Below are 22,028 nucleotides of genomic sequence, written 5' to 3' on the forward strand. Positions count from 1 at the left end.
TTATATCATTTTGATAATAATATTTTAGCATTAACTTCTATTTTATTAATAATCAACGAAACCACATGCGATTAAAATATTACTATGCTATATTTGTCGGGCAGAGCTAATATGGCGCTATTTTAACGTCATTTTATTACCAAGTGAAAAGAACAAATGAGATAAGTAAAAATTTGTAAAGAATATTTGCAGTTACGTCTAAGCAGTTTTTAAAACGTATCGTTTATTTTATTATAATCCAATAATTCGACATAATCTGACTTTAAGTTATTATCTGGAATTTTTACATTAACAATAAATATTTCCTATCATTGTGATTGGTTCTCAACACAATTGATACAATTTTAACTTGATTTTTTTTATTATTGTTTGCCTGCAAAATTTTGCTCAGGGTTAGAATCTTGGGTCTCAAAAAAAATAAATGAACTTATATATAATATTCCTTAAGGCTGTTATTATAAAATCATCAATGTAGTTTAATATAGTCATTGGTATTTATGTAGTTTATTGATAAATACTGACGTTTTGCCATCATTCGTAAACATTGAAAAATACAGCATAGTTAAACAATTTTATATCGAACTAGAAATTATATTTTTATCCTATTTAAAAGGGTTCTTATTAAAAACCACATACGACTGTAAATGTAATAATTAACCATTCTACTTATAATTAACAATTTTGGGAATCGTATACGGTCGTTAATATTAAAACATTATGTTTGCAGTGATTGATTGCTTTAAAATTTTAACTTATAACAAATTATTTTTAATTAACGTATTTATTAATTAAATTAAAGTTTTAATGAAATTATGATATCTCTATGACAGCTCTGTAACTGTATGTTATCTGTGCAATCTATTGAAGAAGCCAGAGTCGCTTCGAGGATCATAACGTATCGGGCGTGCAGAGCTCAGTCCGCTCTTGTCTACATTGGCGCTATTTTTTAATAAATATATTAGGTAATTCCGTATTTTTTAGAAACGAATCTTTTGTGACTGTGATTTAATAAATTTCTCGTATCGTTATTTATAATCGTAAAATCATAAAAGTGCAAAGATCTGTTATAAAAAATATAAACTTCATTATTGCATACAACTTTCACCGCATCTGTTTTAATCGAGCGTGAAATGATCTGTCAATAAATCGTGTGAATACTATAATAATTTATATAGTGTGATAATAGTTTATATTTATTTAACGGCAGTTATTACAGCGTAAATCGATGCATACATCATATACGTTTTTGACATTTTTCTGTATTAAACAAAATAAAAGAGAATGAACTACTTTTATTGAATCGAACTCTGTTTTTGAATTAAAAGTATTTTCAAAAGGAATATATATTAAAAATTTTTGTAGGAAAGAACCATTAACTTCTACCAAAAAAGTCTACATTCATAAATAATTCATTCTCATGTATATACATCTAGGTTGAAATTGGTTTTTATGTTATCCCTATAAAAATAAATTTAAACAATTTATCACTGATTATTATTAGCGAAACTAGTTGATAAGTGTATAAAGTGACCTAGTGAATATATGTGATTATATTTTTTATCATAATATGTAAGTTGCCTTAATGTTTTATAAGAAAAGCAATTCTTCAAAATTCATATATTAGAATTTTGAGAGCGACAATTAATAAATTAGAATTTTAGGGAATTATAATCAATTAATAATAATGTTAACTTATGTTAATACAGTTAACATTTAGAATCTTATTTTTTTTTATTAACTAAATCTATCAACTAATACTAAATAAATAAATCCATTGTCAATGTCATTAAAAATCAACTAATTTTAATGTGTGTTTATAGCTCAATATTTATTAGTGCAAATGCGAATTATACATATTACAATTTACAATGATATGAGCTATGCGAAAATTATCATGTATTTGCTATTGCACACTTCCGCCAGCTTTAAATCATAGACATCAAATCATTGTCTAAAACCAAGAAAATCGCCTATTATGTAGAATTAGTATTGTTTATATACATACTAGAAAAATTTTAAATGTACTCAGCGATATACCCTAAATTAAACTAGGTTTACTAATTCCTTTCCTGTATAGTTAAATAAAAATTGTTTATAAAAAAATATTAAGAAAACAAATTTATTCCATGTTTATTGAAGAATTTTTTGTGCATATACATATTACATGCTTATTTAAGTAAATTTTAGAAGTTTGCTTATAACAAAGAGTACATAAGTTATAAAATTTAACTACTTTGTTGTGATCAGGTAGACTCTAAAAATAGTTCCATTTATTTATTTTTTAGCAACTAAATGAAGCTGCTAATTTAATTTACTAATTTAAAAAAAATAATAAGTGAATAAACATACAAGTAAGGCGTAGCTGTTTATAAGCGTTCATGGGCATGTTTATGAAAATATTATAAATTTTGTATGGTGAATAACAGGAAGCACATCCAATTGGCGCCACACAGAAGCACAAATGGGTTCCTTAGGATAAAGCTTGTATTTAAGCTTCAGAGGAAGCGCTTAGAGTAAGTGGATACTCAGGAATTGAATGGCTATGTACTACTACGCAAGCAAACTGAATGAGGCGTCATGTAGCGGGTGTTCAGTGAAGGTGCCGCCGGTAGCTAGTGAAACCGCATCAGCGCAGCCCCAGTCTGATCACTCAACTTTGTCTGGCGACACCTCTATTCTCCACGGCTCTGGACTATCCTATTATGATGTGAGTGTTTTTAATAATTCATAATGTTCTTGTTTTATCTCTGCAAAATGCAAGTGGCACTGTATTAATTTTGCCTTTTGGTTAGCTTTAAAAACCTAACTCATCGTAGCAGACTAAGTGTTCATTGTGAAGTTAGTTTTAATTAATTTCTTATTTATTTAAATAAAAGATTTAGATTCATTTGTCTTAAAATCAAATAAATTACTATAAATTTTTGGTTCTGACATAAAAAAGTAATATTTTACTAACAATTTTTTTATATACTCCTTCAAATAAAGCCACAGTTTTCATGATTAATTTTTTTTACTAAATATGTTTTTTTAGTAACTAATTAGTTATGAAGTAATATTTTTTGTTAAATTACTTCATACATTTCACATCTTATCAGATTGATTATAATGTGACATGAAGATTCAACCTAAATGGTCGCTAAACTATATAATATTCAATATATCAACTCTAAGAATCTAGGCCATAGCACATATTACAATTACTTATATTGTAGTTATTTAGTATATACTGTTAATGTTTTTGATGTATATAGTTCATTATAATAAATTAGAAAAGATATGTATGTATGTGTATCTTGTTAGAAAAAAATCTGAATTTTGAACAAATATATATTTTGACTGCCTCTTACTTAATGAAAGTACCCAAGTCAAAAAATTGATCATTGGTATTGGAGAATTTAAAGAAGGGAGCATGTTTTTCGTAATTAAGGTTTTTGTTTGTGGCGTAACAGAAAACTTTTTCTGTTTAGTTACATAAGGGCTCAATTTAATACACAGCTTCTACAATAAGAAAGTCCTATGTAGATGGATATAGTATAATGACGATAAAGTAGAAAATTTTATCATAATGGGTGAGAAGCATGTATATAAGGATTTATTGATAAAGGATTAAGCTTATTGCATAGCATATAGCCTTAGGGATTATTGTTGATTATATTTAAAATGTTTTATGATATATATAATTTGTTTTCTCATAGTTACTAAAAAGTTTTCATAAACGATATTATAGACAAAGCTCCCGATTTTCTGAAGTTAGTTTAATACTACAAAAACAACAGATTTTGATGAAGGGCCATATAACCATCGATTCCTTCAACCATATCGGTGATATTCCTAAGCCATCGAAAGCTACAATTAATATGAGGTGGAGCAAACATTCAGTGTTTTATCAAGTTTGTTAAAAATAATAAAGCACTGATTGATATATAACGGCTATCTTAATAATATGATATTTAAAAAATCGTATCAAAAATAACAAACTAATTAAATGGAAAATCAAAGAATACTTCTATTAATAAACACGTACATCGTCTAATTATTGTGACGATTCTATTATTGAATTCACTTGTGAGAGGCATACTTGAATAAAAAAAAGAGAAGTGTTTTACATTTTTAGTAGCTGCATACTGGAAAGAGAATATAAGTGAGGCGAATTGGAAGAAAAAAAAATAAAGCGAATAATGTAGCTAGAGCACTAACGGAACGACGCTGACGTGTAGGCAGCCGTTATTTCTATTTTGTTCGTTTTAAAACCGTCGAAACTAAAGCTTTCACCCTTAGTGTGGATTAACAATACGACCGTCTTGTTATAAGTCAAAACTTTGTTGAACAAAGTCTAAACAACACTATCTCGTTTGCGATCCATATCTATAAAGTATCCTGAAGGCTTGTAAAGTATTTTAACGACTCGCCTCGGTTGAAGTTTAGATAACTAACATCAGCAAGCTCTGAAACTATTCGTAGCTGCTCACATATATTCGAGGCATCGGATGCACGAAGCATCAATATCCACGAAAATGTATTGAGTATGTGAGGTATTCGAGATGTGCTTATACATATCGACACGTCTAATTTCAGTCGATGTTAATATTTATTTCCGACTTTATTGACAAGCTTATGTCCGGTTATGTCCGGGATTTCTCTACTAGATACAATTAGAAGTGAATGAGGAGATTCGTGGACTTAGGAAGTAACAGAGATAGGCTAGCGGATTGGTAAGATGAAGTCTGAGTAGGTGACATAGAGTGTAAAACAAATGGTTGCAGTAATTTTAATGTTAACTCTGTAGTTGACTTCTTGTAGAAGACTACGGAAACGTAGCGCAGGATCTTCTCCCATAAATTTATCAGAAGAAGCCGTTCCCAACCGGCACATAAGGAAAGATGTGGAAAAAACATAGCATATATCCAAAAGTAGACGTTCTATCGCTGGAATGATGATAAAATCTAATTTGTAAAATAACAAAATCTATCGATCAAATTTCTACCTCTCGTACTTCATCGGTTGGGACATTTTTTATAAAAAAAATAATAATACCTCGTTAATTATTATTTTATTAAACTCGCGGACTATTCAGGGAGCCCGGTTTGCCTTAGTTACACAGATTTTTAGCAGATTGTAATCAATGAATCGATCACGTTGATCAAAAGCCTTACAAATACTTCCACAACTATAGCGTTCTTCTTGATAATAAACATCTTCTCGAAATTTCGAGACAGCATACCGTTATACTACTTCGATCAAAGAGTAAGTTAAAATTATCGTTTTAAACGCGCAGGCATTAGGAAGGCTAGTATTTTTTAAGTTGGAAGGACTGTCTTTAATCATTTACCAAGCGTCTCTTTGTCAAAAGTTTGAAGTTTTGTCTCAAACTCGTTAAATGCCGATAAGTGCCCAAATCGCTCAAATTTTTGAAGAAAAGCGTCAGAAACTCGACTCATATCGTTTCGCAACCACCGTAATCGCCTGATTTAGCTCCGTGCGACTTCTGACTATTCAGCAAACTAAAAAGGCTAACGCGGGGACGCTAGTTTGACACGATTGAGGAGATATAAAACCGAATTGAAGATTTTGAAGGCTATACCGGAAAAAGACTATTCCGACGAGGACTGGAAAAAGCGTTTGCAAAAGTGTGTTTTATCACGGGATTGAAGGAGATGAAATCTGTTTGTGGGAATAAATTAAAATTGATAATTCACATTTTATTAACAAATTCATCTTATTTTTTATCACAGTATTACGATCAAAAAGAAGGTTCGAGACTTATTATTTATGCGACTTTCCTGTTATAGTTTTACAATCATAAAAACTTATATATCGTGTTATACCATTGAGTTGAGTGTCATGCACAGACAACATCCGTAAAGAAGTGATTAGACAAAAAATAGAAAGACATTTTTATAGTCAGAATCTAAGGAAAGAAAAAATTAAAGCGTACACGGGCCTACACCCTGTATTGAATTATTATATTGGTTATAATCAAAAAGCTATAGCGGCATTATGGCCGGCCTTATTTACCTACTTGGAGAACGCATATAAAGGAGCAAAGAAAAGAGGCCGCCTTGCTCTGGCCGGACAAAGTGGAGCAAGCGCTTTGTAATTTGACCGATGGTCTTGTCAGAGCAGCTGGCAGTGGAAGGATGAGTAAAGCAAAGACAACAATTTGTATTCAAGAAGGCCTATGACAGCAGGGAGTGGATAAAGTTGGGAAGAAACAATTGGTTTACACATCAGTCATTGACTGATGGATAATTCACCCATTTTCATATTAAATAATCTAACAGCTTAGGGGTGAATGTATAGCTTACTTTTTTATCATTTAATGTATGATATATGAGAGCAGTGGTAGCGTAGCGGTAATGGACTGAGACTTGCGATTAATAAGTACGTCCTCTGCGTACCATAATACCACATTGCGATCCCCAATCCACCTGCCAAGGGTGGCGATTGTGGTATATCCTCTTTCATAGATATTTTTCGGGGAGACCTACGCCTTGCATTAGACGTCCATAAGCTTGAAATAGAATATATGACCATACACCATATCCTATAATCCATGGTTTTAAAAATAAATAACGTGATAATAATATATTAAATAAACCGATTTCAAATTCGGTTTTTAACATGTCAAAATTAATTATTGTTTACTATGTCTCTGAACTTCAACAATCAGAGCACGGGCCTTATTCTACACGTGAACTCAACCCTAATAGTTGGTAGTCATGTGTCTTTAGAATTTTTAGTCGAGGAATTTCTCTTGCATTGTTAATTTCCACCGTTCTGTACTTCATCTTAGAACGCACAATAGGTTGCGCCTACGTAAGCCACAGTCCTTAACAACTCGGCTACCTCTCTTGTTCTTTATTGTTCTCCGGCTATTTTATAATTTATTTTTTAGAATGATGATTATTACTCGATGGTGAGAGGAAACAAGTTCATGTCAGAGTCGAGCTGCAAGCATATTGTCATGAATGGGGCACTCAGCTTTGTTCCTACACAGAAAGTGGAGACAGCACAGGTAAGTTCCATATTTAAATTTATATTTGAATATCATATTTTATTAATTCGCTTGCTTTTATTTTAAATGACTTTTTATCAAAAGCAACCACGAATATGTTTCACTGAGTACTATTGATGTTTACATTTCACTTGACAGTCCCGGCAACTCTATTTGCCTCTGTCGATACCTGCATAAGTCTCACTCATTTTTTAATGATTATTAAAACATCTAGTGCTTGTGAAAATTTAAAGAAAATATCATAATTTTCCAAGCACGTATATTATTAAAGCTAAAAGATCTTATTGCAATTTCAATTTATAGACAATAAAAGCAATGTCTAATCTATACGTATTGTAGACTTCATTTGTTTATGGTTATAATTATCCTTATTACAAAATATACTGACCACTTGCGTTAATCATTAGAAGACCGCTAGGAGAGCTTAACTTCATATAAACTATAATCAAATTGAACCTTATATTATGATTTTTTTTACGTAAATGTAAGAGGCGTTGTTATAAAATTAGGTTTATCACCCATCACTCTAAAGATGATTGAACCAAATTTTGGAACCGTGCCGTGCATTCGAACGCTGTGATTAAATTATTTGTAATTGTAAACCTCTTTGTACCGGGAATGTTTAGAGACAGAATATAATTACGTAGACGATGTCGGAAAATTACTCGAATAATCACGATGTAACAAAGTTTTCCCGGTGTATACAGAATAATGTATTTTATTTTATAAATAGCACTTAATGTCTGTTACTTTCATGAAAAATAAAGTAGAAAATTCAAGCTACCTTTGAGATACTCATTCTACGTACGTCAACATGACATGTAAGATGGCACATCGTTGGCATTTTGTTAAGTGCGCCCTTTAAACCAGAGTGAAGTGACATTTCTGTATCAAGGCACGACTTTGAACAGTAATAGACACACAGCTACCCTCTAAGCTCACCATTATGGACCCATCGCTTATTACTACACTGGCTATATTAATTCAACCTATTTGTACCATAAACACCAGGTCACTTGTCTTAAAGCCCCAATTTAATACGGGACATCATAAAGAATCAAACTGAAATTTTTCGATCGATATTTATTTTAATAAATACAACACACTATACGCCTTCCATCGATCAAACTATCTCAAAACCCTTCAGTAAATTCTCTAATATAAAGTATTAGATTATTCATAAATTAATGTAACTAACGATGTTTTTAAAACTGGTATTTAAATGAACGTAGAAAAGACAATGTTGCATCATTTTGCTATTATGTATTAGTACTTTTTGTATCGATTAAATAAAACAATTGTAGAAGTAAATGTACGTATAATATTTCTACGAAAATCACTTTCTTCCATTATAATTAAAATTCCCGAAATCGTTTACTTTAAATGGCTGTCAAACACAAACTAAATGACGCATCGTGGTCATAGTATAACGGCAGCTGTGTTAAATTTAAAATTACTGCAAGGAAAATTCAAAAAGTAGCAAAGTTATAAAACAGTCTTCGTACATATTAATTGCAGACAAATTGTTGTACAACGCGCAACCGACTCAAATAGCTACGATTTTTTACATTTTGGTTTTGAAAAGAACCTTAGAAATTAATGCCTTTTTAGATTCCGGCTGGTGCGGGCATCAGTGGCGCGGGTACGACAGATAAACCCGAGATTGAATACAGAGACGGGCACGTGGTGAGCGCAAGCCTTGAAGCGCTGGTGGAGATGCTACGTCCTGGTGCCGCGCCCTCATTCACCTTTACATTCCTCCTGTGCTCGCGACTCTTCCTCAAACCTCACGAGCTGCTTGCCAAATTGTGCAAAAGATACTTCAAGAATTACGACAAAATTGTCAGTATTACAATTTTTTGATCTATTTGTTACACCAACATAAAACCAGTACCGCACAGCCACTGATTTTTCATATTAATGCGAAATTTTGTACAAAGGCCCGCGTTCTAGAAAGAATTTTTAAAAATTCAGCTTCCAAGTGGTCGGAAACTGACCTAGAATTCCATTACAATGTAGAATTCCGTAGCTGAATGCGGGCATTCCAGTTAGTTGATTATGAATTCCCGTATCGTGTAATGGATAATATTTTTTATATAAATGCGTATTCCTGTGAACTTTTTTTTGTTTACATATTTAAGAACTAATATTATAACACAAGTTTATACTGATGCAAATCAGAAATCTTAACACATGTCGTGTGATACCTCAAGTTGAGGTTCCTTCTCGGATATCTTTTATTACGTCTAGTGACTACTTGAAGCGTCCGTTTAAGTAACCTTGATGCTTCGTTATCAGGAAGTCCATGCAGGCCACAGGCCTCCGCCATAGATTATCAATAAGACAGGTTGTAAGCGGTCTGCATCCAGCGTTTACTTTAACAAAAATCTGTCCACTTTGTGGAATGTCCTACGGTGCGCTAGCCGGTCTTGGCCTTGGTCTCCACTTAACCTAAAGACCCAATCGACATCAGTTCTGCAACAAACCAAAATAATTCAAATTTGTTGTAACCTAATGCGGAGCTAATACACAGCCATCAATTTTTAGAATTTTTATTTTAAGTTAGGGGATTTCCTTGTTTGAACATCGTTATTGTTTAACATTAAAAAATCATTGTGGAGACAAGACGTCTATCTGTAAAATAGTCTAGCCTCTTCTGACACAGTTTTTTTCAAAATAGATTGTGCGGTGCTAACATAGAACAGGAAAAATTTCAAGTGCCTTTACGGGGTTTATCGTTAAGGCATGCAGAACTATCTGCAAAAAAGTTACTATTTTACTTTGTAAACTTTAAATAAACATTTTTTTGATATATCTTATGCCTAATTGACTCTATGTTGTCTATTACTCTAGTCATTGTTGGAATGTGTGCAGGGTAAGACGGAGATAAAAGAATCACTGGAGAAGGAGTTGGCGGACATGGTGTCATTGGTACGCGTGCTTTCTCAGTGGACCGGCATGTTCCCGTACGACTTCCGCGACGACCGGGTCATGGCTCTCGTCCGGACCATCACACAGAGGTCAACACTCACTCATTGCCTTGACTTTGTACTATTCCAGTGCTATTTGCCTGTTGCAGTCCGATTGAATAAATAAATGAACATGTTTCAGAGTGATCACTTTTATTGGTTTAATCGACATATAAGTACGATCACGACACGATATACGCGGAATACTAACTCTTAGAAACTTATTAGTAAAATAGAAATAATTGTTTTGCCGAGTCAACTAAGAAATAAATTTAAGAAGGTATTTAACGAAATTTCAACAGCGTTGGAGGATTAAGGTGTTCATTAAGTTCGCGAGTCAGACGCGAGACAGCTAATCTTAATATAAAGGATTATTTGCAAAAATATTTTTTTTTATTTCGTACATTTTGCGATTTCAATAACATCAGTAATATTTTATTTATTAATGCCACATGGTTTTGGTAGATTAAATCCTTACCCTTTGATTTTGACGTAGAATGACAGATGACTATGAACAGATGTTAATATAATCTATGTCCTTGTGTAGGAGTAGTGAATAAGTATTTACTTTTTCATTTCTTCTCCTACACAAGGACTAATTTTGTTGCATTTTTTCATTTCGTATAAATATTTCTAAAAATTGGTTGAGTTATTCTGAAATTAAATGGTCGGCAACAAATTAGGCGAAATGATTTTTTTTTTAAATAGAAAGATGGCGTCGTAACACAAATGGTATATGCTATAAGCAATAGCTTGTTTTATTTTTAGCCTTTTACACATACTACAAACTTTAAATAAGGTATATACAGCTATGACTTTCTCAAAGTGTACGCTAAATGCATAAAGAGTAAAATCGAGACTATAGTTACACCTTGATTAACAATCAAAAATGTGTGGAAGTAATTAGCTTTTTAATTTGAAATATTTTAACATTAAATTTTCTTTAACTATGTTATTATGAAGTTTGCACAAGAGCCATATCGGCGAGTACTGACCAAAATTAATTCGCCGTGCAGGCACGTCAAAAGTCACAATGTTATTTAATGTTACCATTTACGAACTTATGTAAGAAAATTACATCTGCCACTTTGCGTCTACTTTAAAGAGAAATAATTGGAAATGAACAAGTCTACCTTCGTTACGAAGGTGTCGTGTAAGCAATTACAGTGACCATTATAGATCAAATAATACATGAACTTTTTCTTTCTTTGAATATGTGTTGTATATGATAAATTACAAAATAGAAGAGCAATATTTATGATCGCACAAAATATTGTTAAACAGGACAACAGCGATTTCAGGATTCGTAAAAAATGATACTGATTGTTAAATAATATAAAAATGTAATGTTATATTCAGATGCGCTACGGAACACATGGCGTCGGTGCGGGCGGAGGTGTCCAGCATGCTGGAGCGGCTATTGGACAGACTCACCGCGCTTGAACAGTACGAGGAGTCGCTCGTCGAGTTACCGCAGCTCTGCACCGTCGAACAGTTGCCACAGGTCAGGACAGACGGAAAGAGAACCCGAGAAGGGCAGCAACGCGAACTGGTCTCGTGTTGCTGCGGCACAGCGAGGATGCCGGGGGATGTTCCGCTTGCCCCCGGGATGTGTCTTGGCACAGTACTAAGGGGCACCTGCGGAGATCCAGTGGCCCCTCCAAAGGTACGGAGGACGACCATCCAGGGAGTTCCACAAGTTCCATAAGTGTTCCACATAAATCTACTTTACTTTTTTCTTCTCACAGCCGATACCTTGTTAGTATCCAGAAGATTTCCAACCTTCCCTCTCCATAAGCAAACAAAGACCAGCGCAAACGAATAAATCCAGAAATGACGCCCCCTGAGATGGTGCTTACATTACCACAAACGGAGCCTTCGAAGTCTCACACTAGCATTAACGACCTTAAGGTGGATAATGCCTAGTGACAGCACAACGAATGGAGTATAGTAGGCGTAAACAACGCGTACCCCGGGATCGTATATAATCATAGATTATAATGATGGAATATAAAACCTTATCACCCCTGTCGAAGTCAAGGCAGACACCATATCCTGAAGATTTCATCGTCATTAAAAATAGATCAAGACAGACAAAATTTTCAAATTTATCCATTTTTAAGTGACGTGTGTGCCTTCTTTTCATCTGATAGATGCCCAGTGCAAGGTAAAGTCCTTCCCCCAAAAATTAGCACGATGACCGGTCTTACACTACCAGCATCCAGGGATTTCTCGCGACCTTAACTATGTCGTCGGTCCATCTAGTGGGGAACTTCCCACGATGTGTCTACCGGCTTGTAATCGCCACTCAACACCTTTGGGCCCCAGCGTCGTGTGTATACTGTACGAAATTTTATAATACAAAATCGTGAATAACACCCAATATGCGCCCACAGCCTTTAGATATGAGATGATGTTTATCCAGCCCAGTATTTTTACTAGCTGCGACTTTTTTAAACCATAAATATGATACATACGTAGGAAAGTCATCTTAACTACAGTCCGTTTGAAATTAAAAAGTTAAGTGCACAATGACCAGTTTATTTCGTTTAGTTTCGAACGCGAATGTTTCTATTGATCAACCACTAAGGCATAGACCTAAATCGCTACGATGACGGGTCTCACGCTGCCCGCATCCAGCGACTTCTCACCACCTTCACTATGTCGTTGGTCTACTTAACCGGGGGCCCGCCCATTGTAATTTCAAAAGAGCGATTCTTCGACATACATCGGTGACCATAGTTTTTCAACGTATCTCCTCACTTTTGATGCTATCTCGCAGCATAGCATAATCTTTTTCGGGAGATAATTAGCTTTGTTTAATTATCATTTTTTTTTCATTTTTAGGGTGATATCCTGACATTAGGGCTTACTCCAGTTGAGCTGGCGAGCCAACTGACAACGGTTGAGCTGTATCGCTTATCGTATGTTGGGCCGGAGGAGTTCGTCCAGGCTTTCGCTCCGGCCAACGCAGCGGCCTCGGGCATCACGCTTCGCCCAGCTGATGCCAAAACCACACGGAATCTCGAAGCCTACGCTGATTGGTTCAACCATCTTAGTTACGTTGTTGCAACAGATATCATAAAGGTATATTTTGGTCTGTTAATATGAAGTATTCTGTATTGAACGTAGAGACTTTATTTAATGGATTTAGTTACGCAAACACACTTGAAAAGACTGTCGAGAAGAAATTTTTAATAAACATTAACCAACCAAGAGATAGGCAACTATTTTTAAAAGATTTAAATTGTTAAAATTGTATTTTTTTTCATAGCATGTGCCGATGCAACTAAATAAAAATGATTTTTTAAATAAAATACAATGTAAATGAATATGGACTCATGGAGTTTACCTTGGTTTAAAAATGATTGTTTTGTCGATCGGTCATTGTGGCGATCTTTTGGGAGGTCTTCGTCTTGTAATTGACGTCTATCGGCTGACCTGAACTAAGGAAATAACTCATTTTGATAAATGTTGAAGGCTAAATCTTGTTTGTTTAACTAGTTCGTTAGCGTTAAGAACGCAGTTAATAATCATTATCTGTCGATCTTTTCACGTATCCTAACCAATCGATCGACTTCTTCCTAATTAACCGTTGTGAACTAAAGCGTTCCTTCAACTGGTCACTTTGAACATTACAGTAACCAATTGATGGCATATTTATATCACAACGGCTGTTTAATAAAGATTAAATTGGTCATATAGCACAGCTAAGGTCCATTCAAATGACTAGTTTTTTTTTATTTCCTCTGTTATTCTGTCGTCAGCCTGTAAAGAGTAAGCAACGAGCGCGCGTGATGGAGCAATGGGTGATGACAGCACGGGAGTGCTTCAACCTCGGCAACTTCAATTCCTTAATGGCCATAATCAGCGCACTCAACATGGCGCCCGTTGCAAGACTTAAAAAAACGGTAATACCTACTACGATACGATATCATAGAATCTATGTCTAGTGGTGACCAAGAACCGGTAGACGCTGTTTGGATAGGCACCCCACTAGTTGAACATAGTGAAAGTTACGCGAAGTCATTGTGGCGATCTTCTGGAAAGAGCTACGCCTTGGCCCTCTGTCAGCTGAAAAAAAGAAAAAGAAAGAGTGTGAGGATAAATATTTGCCTATTAACATACAATCGATATGTGAACTCGAATGTATTATTGCAGTGGAGCCGAACGTCTGCTGTATGCGGTCAACAGCTGAGACAGCTAGAACTCTGCGTCGAGCCGGGAGGCAACCACGCCAGGTACGTTTTTATTCAAGAAATGCAATGAAAAAAAAGCTATTTTGTATCCTGTAAATTTCAGATCAATATATATGGTGGTAGGTTATAAGTTTAAAATCTTTAAAGTGGCGTATGTATAACTCATCTGTTATCATTTAATACACAAACCTATCCAAAAAACAATGGTTTAACAATAATAAACAAACTAATTATAATATAGAAGGAAACGAGTTAAAAATTTGGATTATTAAAAATTAAATTTAATTACGTTGTACTATCTGTCTCTGCAGACTTTGTACTTCCAGAAGTTGTTGTTCTATAGCATTGCAATGGAAAAATTTAACTAACGTAACATATTTCAAAGTGATAACTGTATCTGTATTCAAAATAATAATTCGTTATGGATGTAAAATTTTGAAACTACTTGCTGACACCCCTTTTATGCTTTTACATTAAACAACATAACAACCTGTATATACTCAAATATTTAATTACAATAAATTTAAATAAATCGACGTCCAGGCATATAAAGCAAAGACAAAGGGATAAAAGTGAATTTTTGATAGTAATAACAAGAATCTTGAATTAATTCGAGCCGTATAAGTAAATAGCACAGGAAACAGGCTACGAACCACGATCTATTGTAATGGCCGCGAACTAAGTAAAATGAGCGAAGCATTAGAAATGTAAAATTAAAAATAATAAAACACGAAATATGTAGATAAATAGTGTGTGTCACAACGCCATTTATTTATTGTAAATAGAAGACTTACACAAATTGTACATATTAATTATTTTAACTATAACTTTAATTTTATATGTATATATATGTTTGTAATTTTAGATAACATAGAATATTGTACATAAGGCAGTGAGTAAAAAAACTATAAACCGATTTACATTTAGCAATTAAATAAAACTATAAGAATCAGCGGCAAGGAAAGAAATGTTAAAAGTAGATATGAATAATGTAGTGGAAATGCCAATTTACGGCAGGGAAATAAGTTATATATATATATATATATATATATATATATGTATGTATATATATAAAAACATATATTGATTATATTTGTCGGCAGATACCGCGCAGCGTTGGCGGCGGCGCCGAGCGAGACGGCAGTACCGCTGCTCTCTGTCACCTGCCGCGATCTCCACTTCGCCAACCAGTCCGCGCCCACAAGGTCACACTCTCTCATACGCACACACAGATGTATACAAACACAAACTAAAATCATGGCATGTTAAAATTATGTCGCGCATTGTCAAAAAAATAGAATAAAAGTGTCTAGGATTTCGATTTGATTTCGATCGTTATTCCTGACTCATTTGGTCCTCTTGAACAACATCAATTTGAAGTGCTCAACAGATACATAGATAGCTTAAGCCGAAAAGACTATACTTTAAGTCCTGTATGCGTAGTTATTCCATGGAATTTCCACCCAGACTACCTGCTAAGAATTGCATCCAAAGTAATTAAATTTGTAATAATTCTAGAGGATGGTCTCAAAGTTTATGACTACCAAAGGGGTTAGCGTAAGAGCCTTCATCACTCCCACTTGCAAAAATATTCATTTTTTGCTGTCTTATAATTGCTGTATCATGTATTTGAAAATGGACTTTCCACGGCTGAAATAACGATTTGATGACAGTCAAATTTGTGACAAAACCAGTATCAGTAACATAGCAGAGTACGTTCAGCCATAAAGTGGACAGATGACTTTGCCCAGGTCGATGAACGGCTGGATGCAAGCTACCAACTGGTCTTATTGGAAATCTATGGAGTTGCATATGCCCAGCTGTGGACATCCAACAGATGATGAATCTTACAATATTTTGCTACATAATTATTTAACAAAAAATACATGAAAAAACCGTTACACAGCTATCACTTCGAAGTGTAAATGTTAGAATATATAATCGCAAGATTTTTTGAGGTCAATAAACCGTCTTAAATAAATCATTGCACTTTACACTTTCGTTGTCACTTCCTCTGATATTACGGTTATCAATTATTTTTGTAACACTTGAATTATTGATAGCGAAATTAAATTTTAATTATTAATTACAATATTATCTTTGAAAGACGTCATGTCAATGACTTGTTCTCAATCTTATTCAAATCTAGATTTTTTATTACGCATCCTGTCTGTTGGTGTAAATTTAAAATGTACTCCTCGACCTTTCTTCTTTTAAACATTTGAAATTATTTTGAAATGACACAAATACTTAGTTGAACAAAATAATAGATATATTAATACCAAACTGTTTGTTGTCCAATATCCCCAAGTGCCTTAAAACGAAATGTGTATCACCAATAATGACATACGGCACTGAAACGTGGTCTCTCACAGTCGCTCAACAACAGGGCTCTGTTTGGGATTTGTCTACGAGATCGAATCAGGAATGAGGAGAAAGTTCAGAGGATTGGCAGGTTTAAGCTGCAGTGGACAGGTAACATGTTGCGCAGAAAAGACGGCCGCCGGGGCCTTAAGACCGGCAAGCACAACATAGGATGTCCACCTACGATGTGGATAACCTCGTTAAGATCGTCATCCGATCTTATTGAAAGTCTATGAGGAAGACCAATGTCCAGCACTGTATATCGCGCGGCTGAAGTAATGAAATATCCAGTAATAGAATGTCATCCACTTGTTACATGCTCTATATCTTATAAATCTTTGTGACGATAGCCGCACCGCTATGGCTATGATATAAAGAAGTGTATTACTAAACTGATTTTTTGCACATAGGTTACCGGGCGGTCGCGTTAACTTCGAGAAGTGCGCCGCGTTAGCGCGACACGTGAGCGCCCAGCTCGCTTCCAGACGCCTGGACGAGGCGCCTGTACATTCTGCGACACACCGCACGCCCCAGCAGCCTGCGCACCACCTGCCCGCGTGGCACTTTCTGGCCGACCGCCCTGCACTCTCCGAAACCGGTAAATATTCCAGTTTATAGCTTCTTCCGAAGATTGTGAATTCTAGAAAACTTATGCCCGATCATTTTCATAGAGGACCTGACTTGGCGGCTTCTCAGATCCCCCACTAGGTGGATAGACGCCATGGTTGAGGTCGCGGGAAGTCGCTGGATGCTCAAGCGCAATCATCGTAATAATCTTTGGGGAAGGTCTGTGCCTTGCAGTGGGCGTCTATCAGCTAATAAAACAAAACAAATAGAGAAAAACGTGTTCACTTATTTCAAACGTCATTGGCAAGCTCACAGTCGCTGAAAGTAATTGTAGGCTATGCACAGTATATCTCTACGAGATCCAATCAGAAAAAAGATCAATAGTTGAACGAAAGTACCAATGTGGCCCAGCGGATTGGCAAGTTGAAGTTGCAGAAGACAGACGGCCGCTAGAGCTTTGTAGTTTTGAAGTGGAAGTCAACAACCGGCAAGCGTAGCGTAGGGTGTCTACCCAAAGGGTGGACGACCTTGAAAAGGTCGACGGAAGACTTTAGATACAGGGTTTGAAGCAACTTGCTTCCAACCGACCTTAATGGAAATCTATAGGAAAGGCGGATCTAGATATAATCGTCCTGTGATTGAAATATACTTTTTTTATTGTAAAAGAGTTATATAACTACTACATACTTTTTTATTTGCTTTAATTCAAGTCGTCTTTACAACAAGCAGGATGATTAAAACCTCCTAAATGTTAATGCAGCCTTTGATAGTATTGCTTATATATCAAGTTAGTTCAGTTTGTTTCGTACAAATATATCTTGATTTAATCTTATTGTATGTACTTGTATATCATCTGTACTTGTCTATTTTTTCTCTGTACAAAAGAATAGATATATATATAATATCTCTGTAATTTTTCGTCGTTGCTTAATAATTTAAACAACCAACAATTCTCATTAGGTTTAAAATTGTACAGAGTAATGTTCAAAGTCGGGGTAGAATTCGTGATATCAGTATATGTCCATAATACTTGTAATATCGCTTGCAGCGTTGGAGCTGGTGTCTTTCGACCGCGAGCCGCCCGCGGACCACTTGGAGAAGGAACGACTTAAGCGCCTCAAGGGGGCCGCCCCCTAACTCTCAACCCCCCTGGTGCGATACATGATACGTTTGTTTCGCAATATTTAACTCTACCCTGGAGAACTGCTGCGAAACACGGCACACGCTCTGCGCACCGAGAGTGAGTGGACCGTCATGGAGTGAAGACGTCTATTGATTACACAGGTACTGAAGTACCGTTATTCCGTAGTCGTCTAATAAGTTCAGTCGGGCAATGTTTTTGTGAAAGGACCTTTGGCGGTAGCAGCCCAGTGACAAAGGCTAGTCACGTTGTACATAGACAATGGGTGTTCCCTGGATGAAGAGGAAGTCCGACTGGTTCGTGTTCGCTGCAGTTCTCTGGAATCCCTAGTGTCGTTACAGCCGCCTCGCGCCCTTACAGTCGTCCGACGCCCTCTCTAGACCCCGCGTACACAACGTTGGGCAAACTGCATTATAGTTCCTCCGCGTTAAAAACGCAAAGGAAGATTATACTTAACGCGTAGGAACTACAGAAATGTGCATTCACATATCACTATATTAACGCAGAAGACAATAATAAGTTATGAAATTACTAGTAATAATACCTTTAGTACACACTTTCTATTAAATCATATACTTTTAACTAGTTTTATTACGGGAACATTATTGATTTTAAAGAATTGATCAAAAGTATGTTATTAATAGTCTATGAAAAATTGTCCTGAAAGATGTATAGAATAGTCTTTTTTTAATATGCAGAAAGTTGTGCTTAATTACTTATTACTAGTCGTGTGCATTTGATGGCAGTTATTTCTTAGTGGGGAATTAAATGGCGACTGTACAGACGTAACGTGGCAGTGCGACTTGTTATCAAACGATACAATAAACTTTATTAAAGGACGAATGGCGATGATAGAGCCGAAGTGTCATCGTTGATTTTCTTATTAATACTGATGTTAATTCATGTGGACCGAACGTTTTATTATATTGTATAAGAGTAAGACAAATGTAATTATATTTAACGTTTTAAATTTGAGTATTGGACTATGGATGCGGACGTTGCCCAGTTTTGGACAACTCTAGAGTAAATGTATGATAATAATTATAATTAAGTACGAAACCACCGCGCGTCCTTCGCACAGGATATCAAAAATTAAAACTTCTTATTAAAAGAGGTCTACAGTTCGTTCGCGTTAAGACTTGCAGTGATCATTGTCTGCTGACCTAGACTGGTCACTTTTTTACATAATTGTTGATTACGAACGACTTGATTAGTTAAGAGTCGTTATTAGTTCTGCTGACAACTTTTAATTCACTGCATTCTTAACGCGAAAGAATAATCACACATAATCGGTAGTTTTACGCAATGTAGATACAGAAACAAGCCGAAATTGCGTAGACGAAAGTTAGAATCACTTTTGATTCATTGAACATAAAATAGTAGTTTCGTCATGACGTATGGTCATAAAATGGAAGTGAAATCTAGACGGCGTGTATATAAAGCTAGACCATTATCAATGGGTATTTGCCGATCGGTGGTAGCCTATAGATGCAGGACGCGTGGACGGTGACATTTTTTTTTTCAACATTTTCAGTGCATGAATCTCCAGATCAGTGTAATCTTAAAGTGAAATCATATTTATACTGTCAACTTACACATTTTTTGATCTCATTGTTCGTAATTTAAATTAATATTTAATAAATCAGTTCGTCTATACACTAAAATAACGTTATTTATTTAATTAATTATAAATCTTTGTGACTAAAAAATCTTCTACATCTTATATATAACTATTTTACAATGTTGTGATTTTAACAAACAGTTAATTTACTGTTGTTTTATTTATATTTGAATAATGAGTATGACGTGCCTCACAGCACGGAATCAGATTAACGCTCATCGTAGGATTTAAGATATCTTTTTAGTACAACGATGTAACCAGAGTGATATGGTTAAAAGATAAATATGAAACATCAGAATGTATTCTCTCTGATAATGTGGGCTAAATTTTTGTTGCTTGCGTAAAAATAAGCTGTGCACAAGTCTTGTTGCCATGTTAAGTTTAGTATTATTTATACATAACATGTGATCAAATATCCATCAGTGAGCGAGTTTGTTTTAATTGTATACATTTTTATACACAATTTTTTGTTGCGGACACTTGTCCTTAGTAGCTATCTCGTTTGTTTAAACGCAATGCCCTCAATTTGCGGCCGTGACCTATTATTGTGTCTCCGTTTTTGTATTATTTCACTAGTTTTAACTATTTATTGCTTAGTATAAGTTTTATTGCGTTCTCTCTACGGAACATGACTATTTTCATGACAAATATCGCTTTTTTATGCGTGTTAATTTTTTTATCGTAACGTATTTTTTTATTACTATTTTATTTTTAATTATGTTTACGATCTTAATATGTGTAATAGACAAAGTGTTCTGTGAAGGAATCTGCCATATATAAGCATGTGTTATTACAATAACATGTAATGTGTACTTAATCATACATTCCAAGAGATCTGTAGTGTGCTAGTGTATGAAATGGTGGAGATGCTGCGAAGTAAACTTGTAGCGATAACGGGCCCAGTTCAGTGCATCACCTTGTAAAGTGATGATATTTTAACTTATAGACCGTTCGCGTTAAGAATGCAGTCTTAACGCGAATAGATTAAAGTATACAATTACACTTTATATGTAAATTAATGAATATATCTTATATGAAAAAAGTGTGTACTGCGATGGAGGTCCGTTTTGTTACAAAGGTCGCACTCTTGTTCCTCAAGAGCACAGCCTGATGAAAACAGTATTTGGCATTTGCTTTAATCAAATCTCATTACAATATTTTAGTGAATTACATGTGATGTGCGAATGAACTTAAAAGAACGTTAATTCCCGGAAGGGACGAACACTAGCTCTTAGAATTAAACAGTTGTGCATTTGTATGTATTTAACTTTTAAGGATTTTGTGTGGATCTCGTTCATAGGAAATTTAAATAAAGTTATTTATTGTCACTTGTTGGTCATGGCGTTGGCTTTCTGCAGGAGGGCCATGCCCTGCCCTCCTCTTATGTAAGCCACAGATTTTTATTAAAGTTCAATCAGAAAATTATCTCGTTTTAGATTTGTCGGCTCCAAGAATTTACTCGTTATAGTATTGTCAATTTAGATAATTAAATGATATAATTCGGTATGTGTACGAATCATCTCTTGCGTAATATGAATAGCGTGTCGATTTGAGTGTCTCTAATATATCACGTGAACGTTGTGCTAATTCAAATTCAGTATAATGTTGTTGTTTGGGCAGCTATTTGCATGTTTCTGTGTATACGCCACGTGTTCCCTGGTGTGTTGCAGTCCGTCGCTTGGTTTAACTTGTTTACGTTCCACTTGAAATATCCAAAGGATGTTAGCCTTTGTTTCCAAATTTTTTTATAATAATTTATCATGGTCATAATAGTCAATTATTTAAAAATATAACAATTTTCTATGTATATTATAATTTTTTGGCGTATTAATATACTCATGTAGGAACCACACCTCTCAAATTATAACCCCATATATAAATATGTATTGTAGAATTAAAACCAAGCGGTGGTCTGTGTTGTGTTTGTTTGTGCAACTGTTGTCCACCTTACCTATCGATGTGATCAGTATATATGATGCGATATATGAATGTACCTAAACTATATCAATAAATCGTATTCATGCTCAGTGAGTTTCTATTATTAATAACCTAATATTCATTGAAAAATAAACACCTATTGATAATACATGTATTTTATTGTAAAATTGAATAGACTTGATTGAACTACTTTATGCCTTAATACAGTAAGATA

At 34.8% G+C, this 22,028-nt stretch overlaps 1 protein-coding gene across 1 annotated transcript; it reads left to right on the forward strand.

Annotated features, from left to right (window-relative positions):
- The first annotated feature begins 882 nt into the window (after positions 1 to 882).
- On the forward strand, positions 883 to 21,865 carry LOC137933314 (ras-GEF domain-containing family member 1B-like). Its single transcript, XM_068777225.1, has 12 exons — positions 883 to 962; positions 2,427 to 2,707; positions 6,896 to 7,015; positions 8,627 to 8,857; positions 9,890 to 10,035; positions 11,344 to 11,488; positions 12,832 to 13,071; positions 13,752 to 13,895; positions 14,146 to 14,225; positions 15,287 to 15,388; positions 16,958 to 17,145; positions 18,163 to 21,865. Exons 2-12 carry the CDS (start codon positions 2,537 to 2,539, stop codon positions 18,249 to 18,251), a joined length of 1,656 nt encoding a protein of 551 aa, XP_068633326.1. The 5' UTR covers positions 883 to 962; positions 2,427 to 2,536; the 3' UTR covers positions 18,252 to 21,865.
- Positions 21,866 to 22,028: the final 163 nt, after the last annotated feature.

Source organism: Battus philenor, unplaced genomic scaffold, assembly GCF_028537555.1.
Source record: "Battus philenor isolate CCGP_79_NKW_IND1 unplaced genomic scaffold, ilBatPhil1.0.hap1 SCAF_1, whole genome shotgun sequence".
NCBI classification, from domain to species: domain Eukaryota; kingdom Metazoa; phylum Arthropoda; class Insecta; order Lepidoptera; family Papilionidae; genus Battus; species Battus philenor.

Coding starts and splice junctions, on each gene's coding strand:
- LOC137933314 (XM_068777225.1), top strand. CDS start 2,537: ATGGCTATGTACTACTACGCAAGCAAACTGAATGAGGCGTCATGTAGC. Junction 8,858..9,889: donor TCAAGAATTACGACAAAATT/GTCAGTATTACA, acceptor GAATGTGTGCAG/GGTAAGACGGAGATAAAAGA. Junction 17,146..18,162: donor CCCTGCACTCTCCGAAACCG/GTAAATATTCCA, acceptor TATCGCTTGCAG/CGTTGGAGCTGGTGTCTTTC.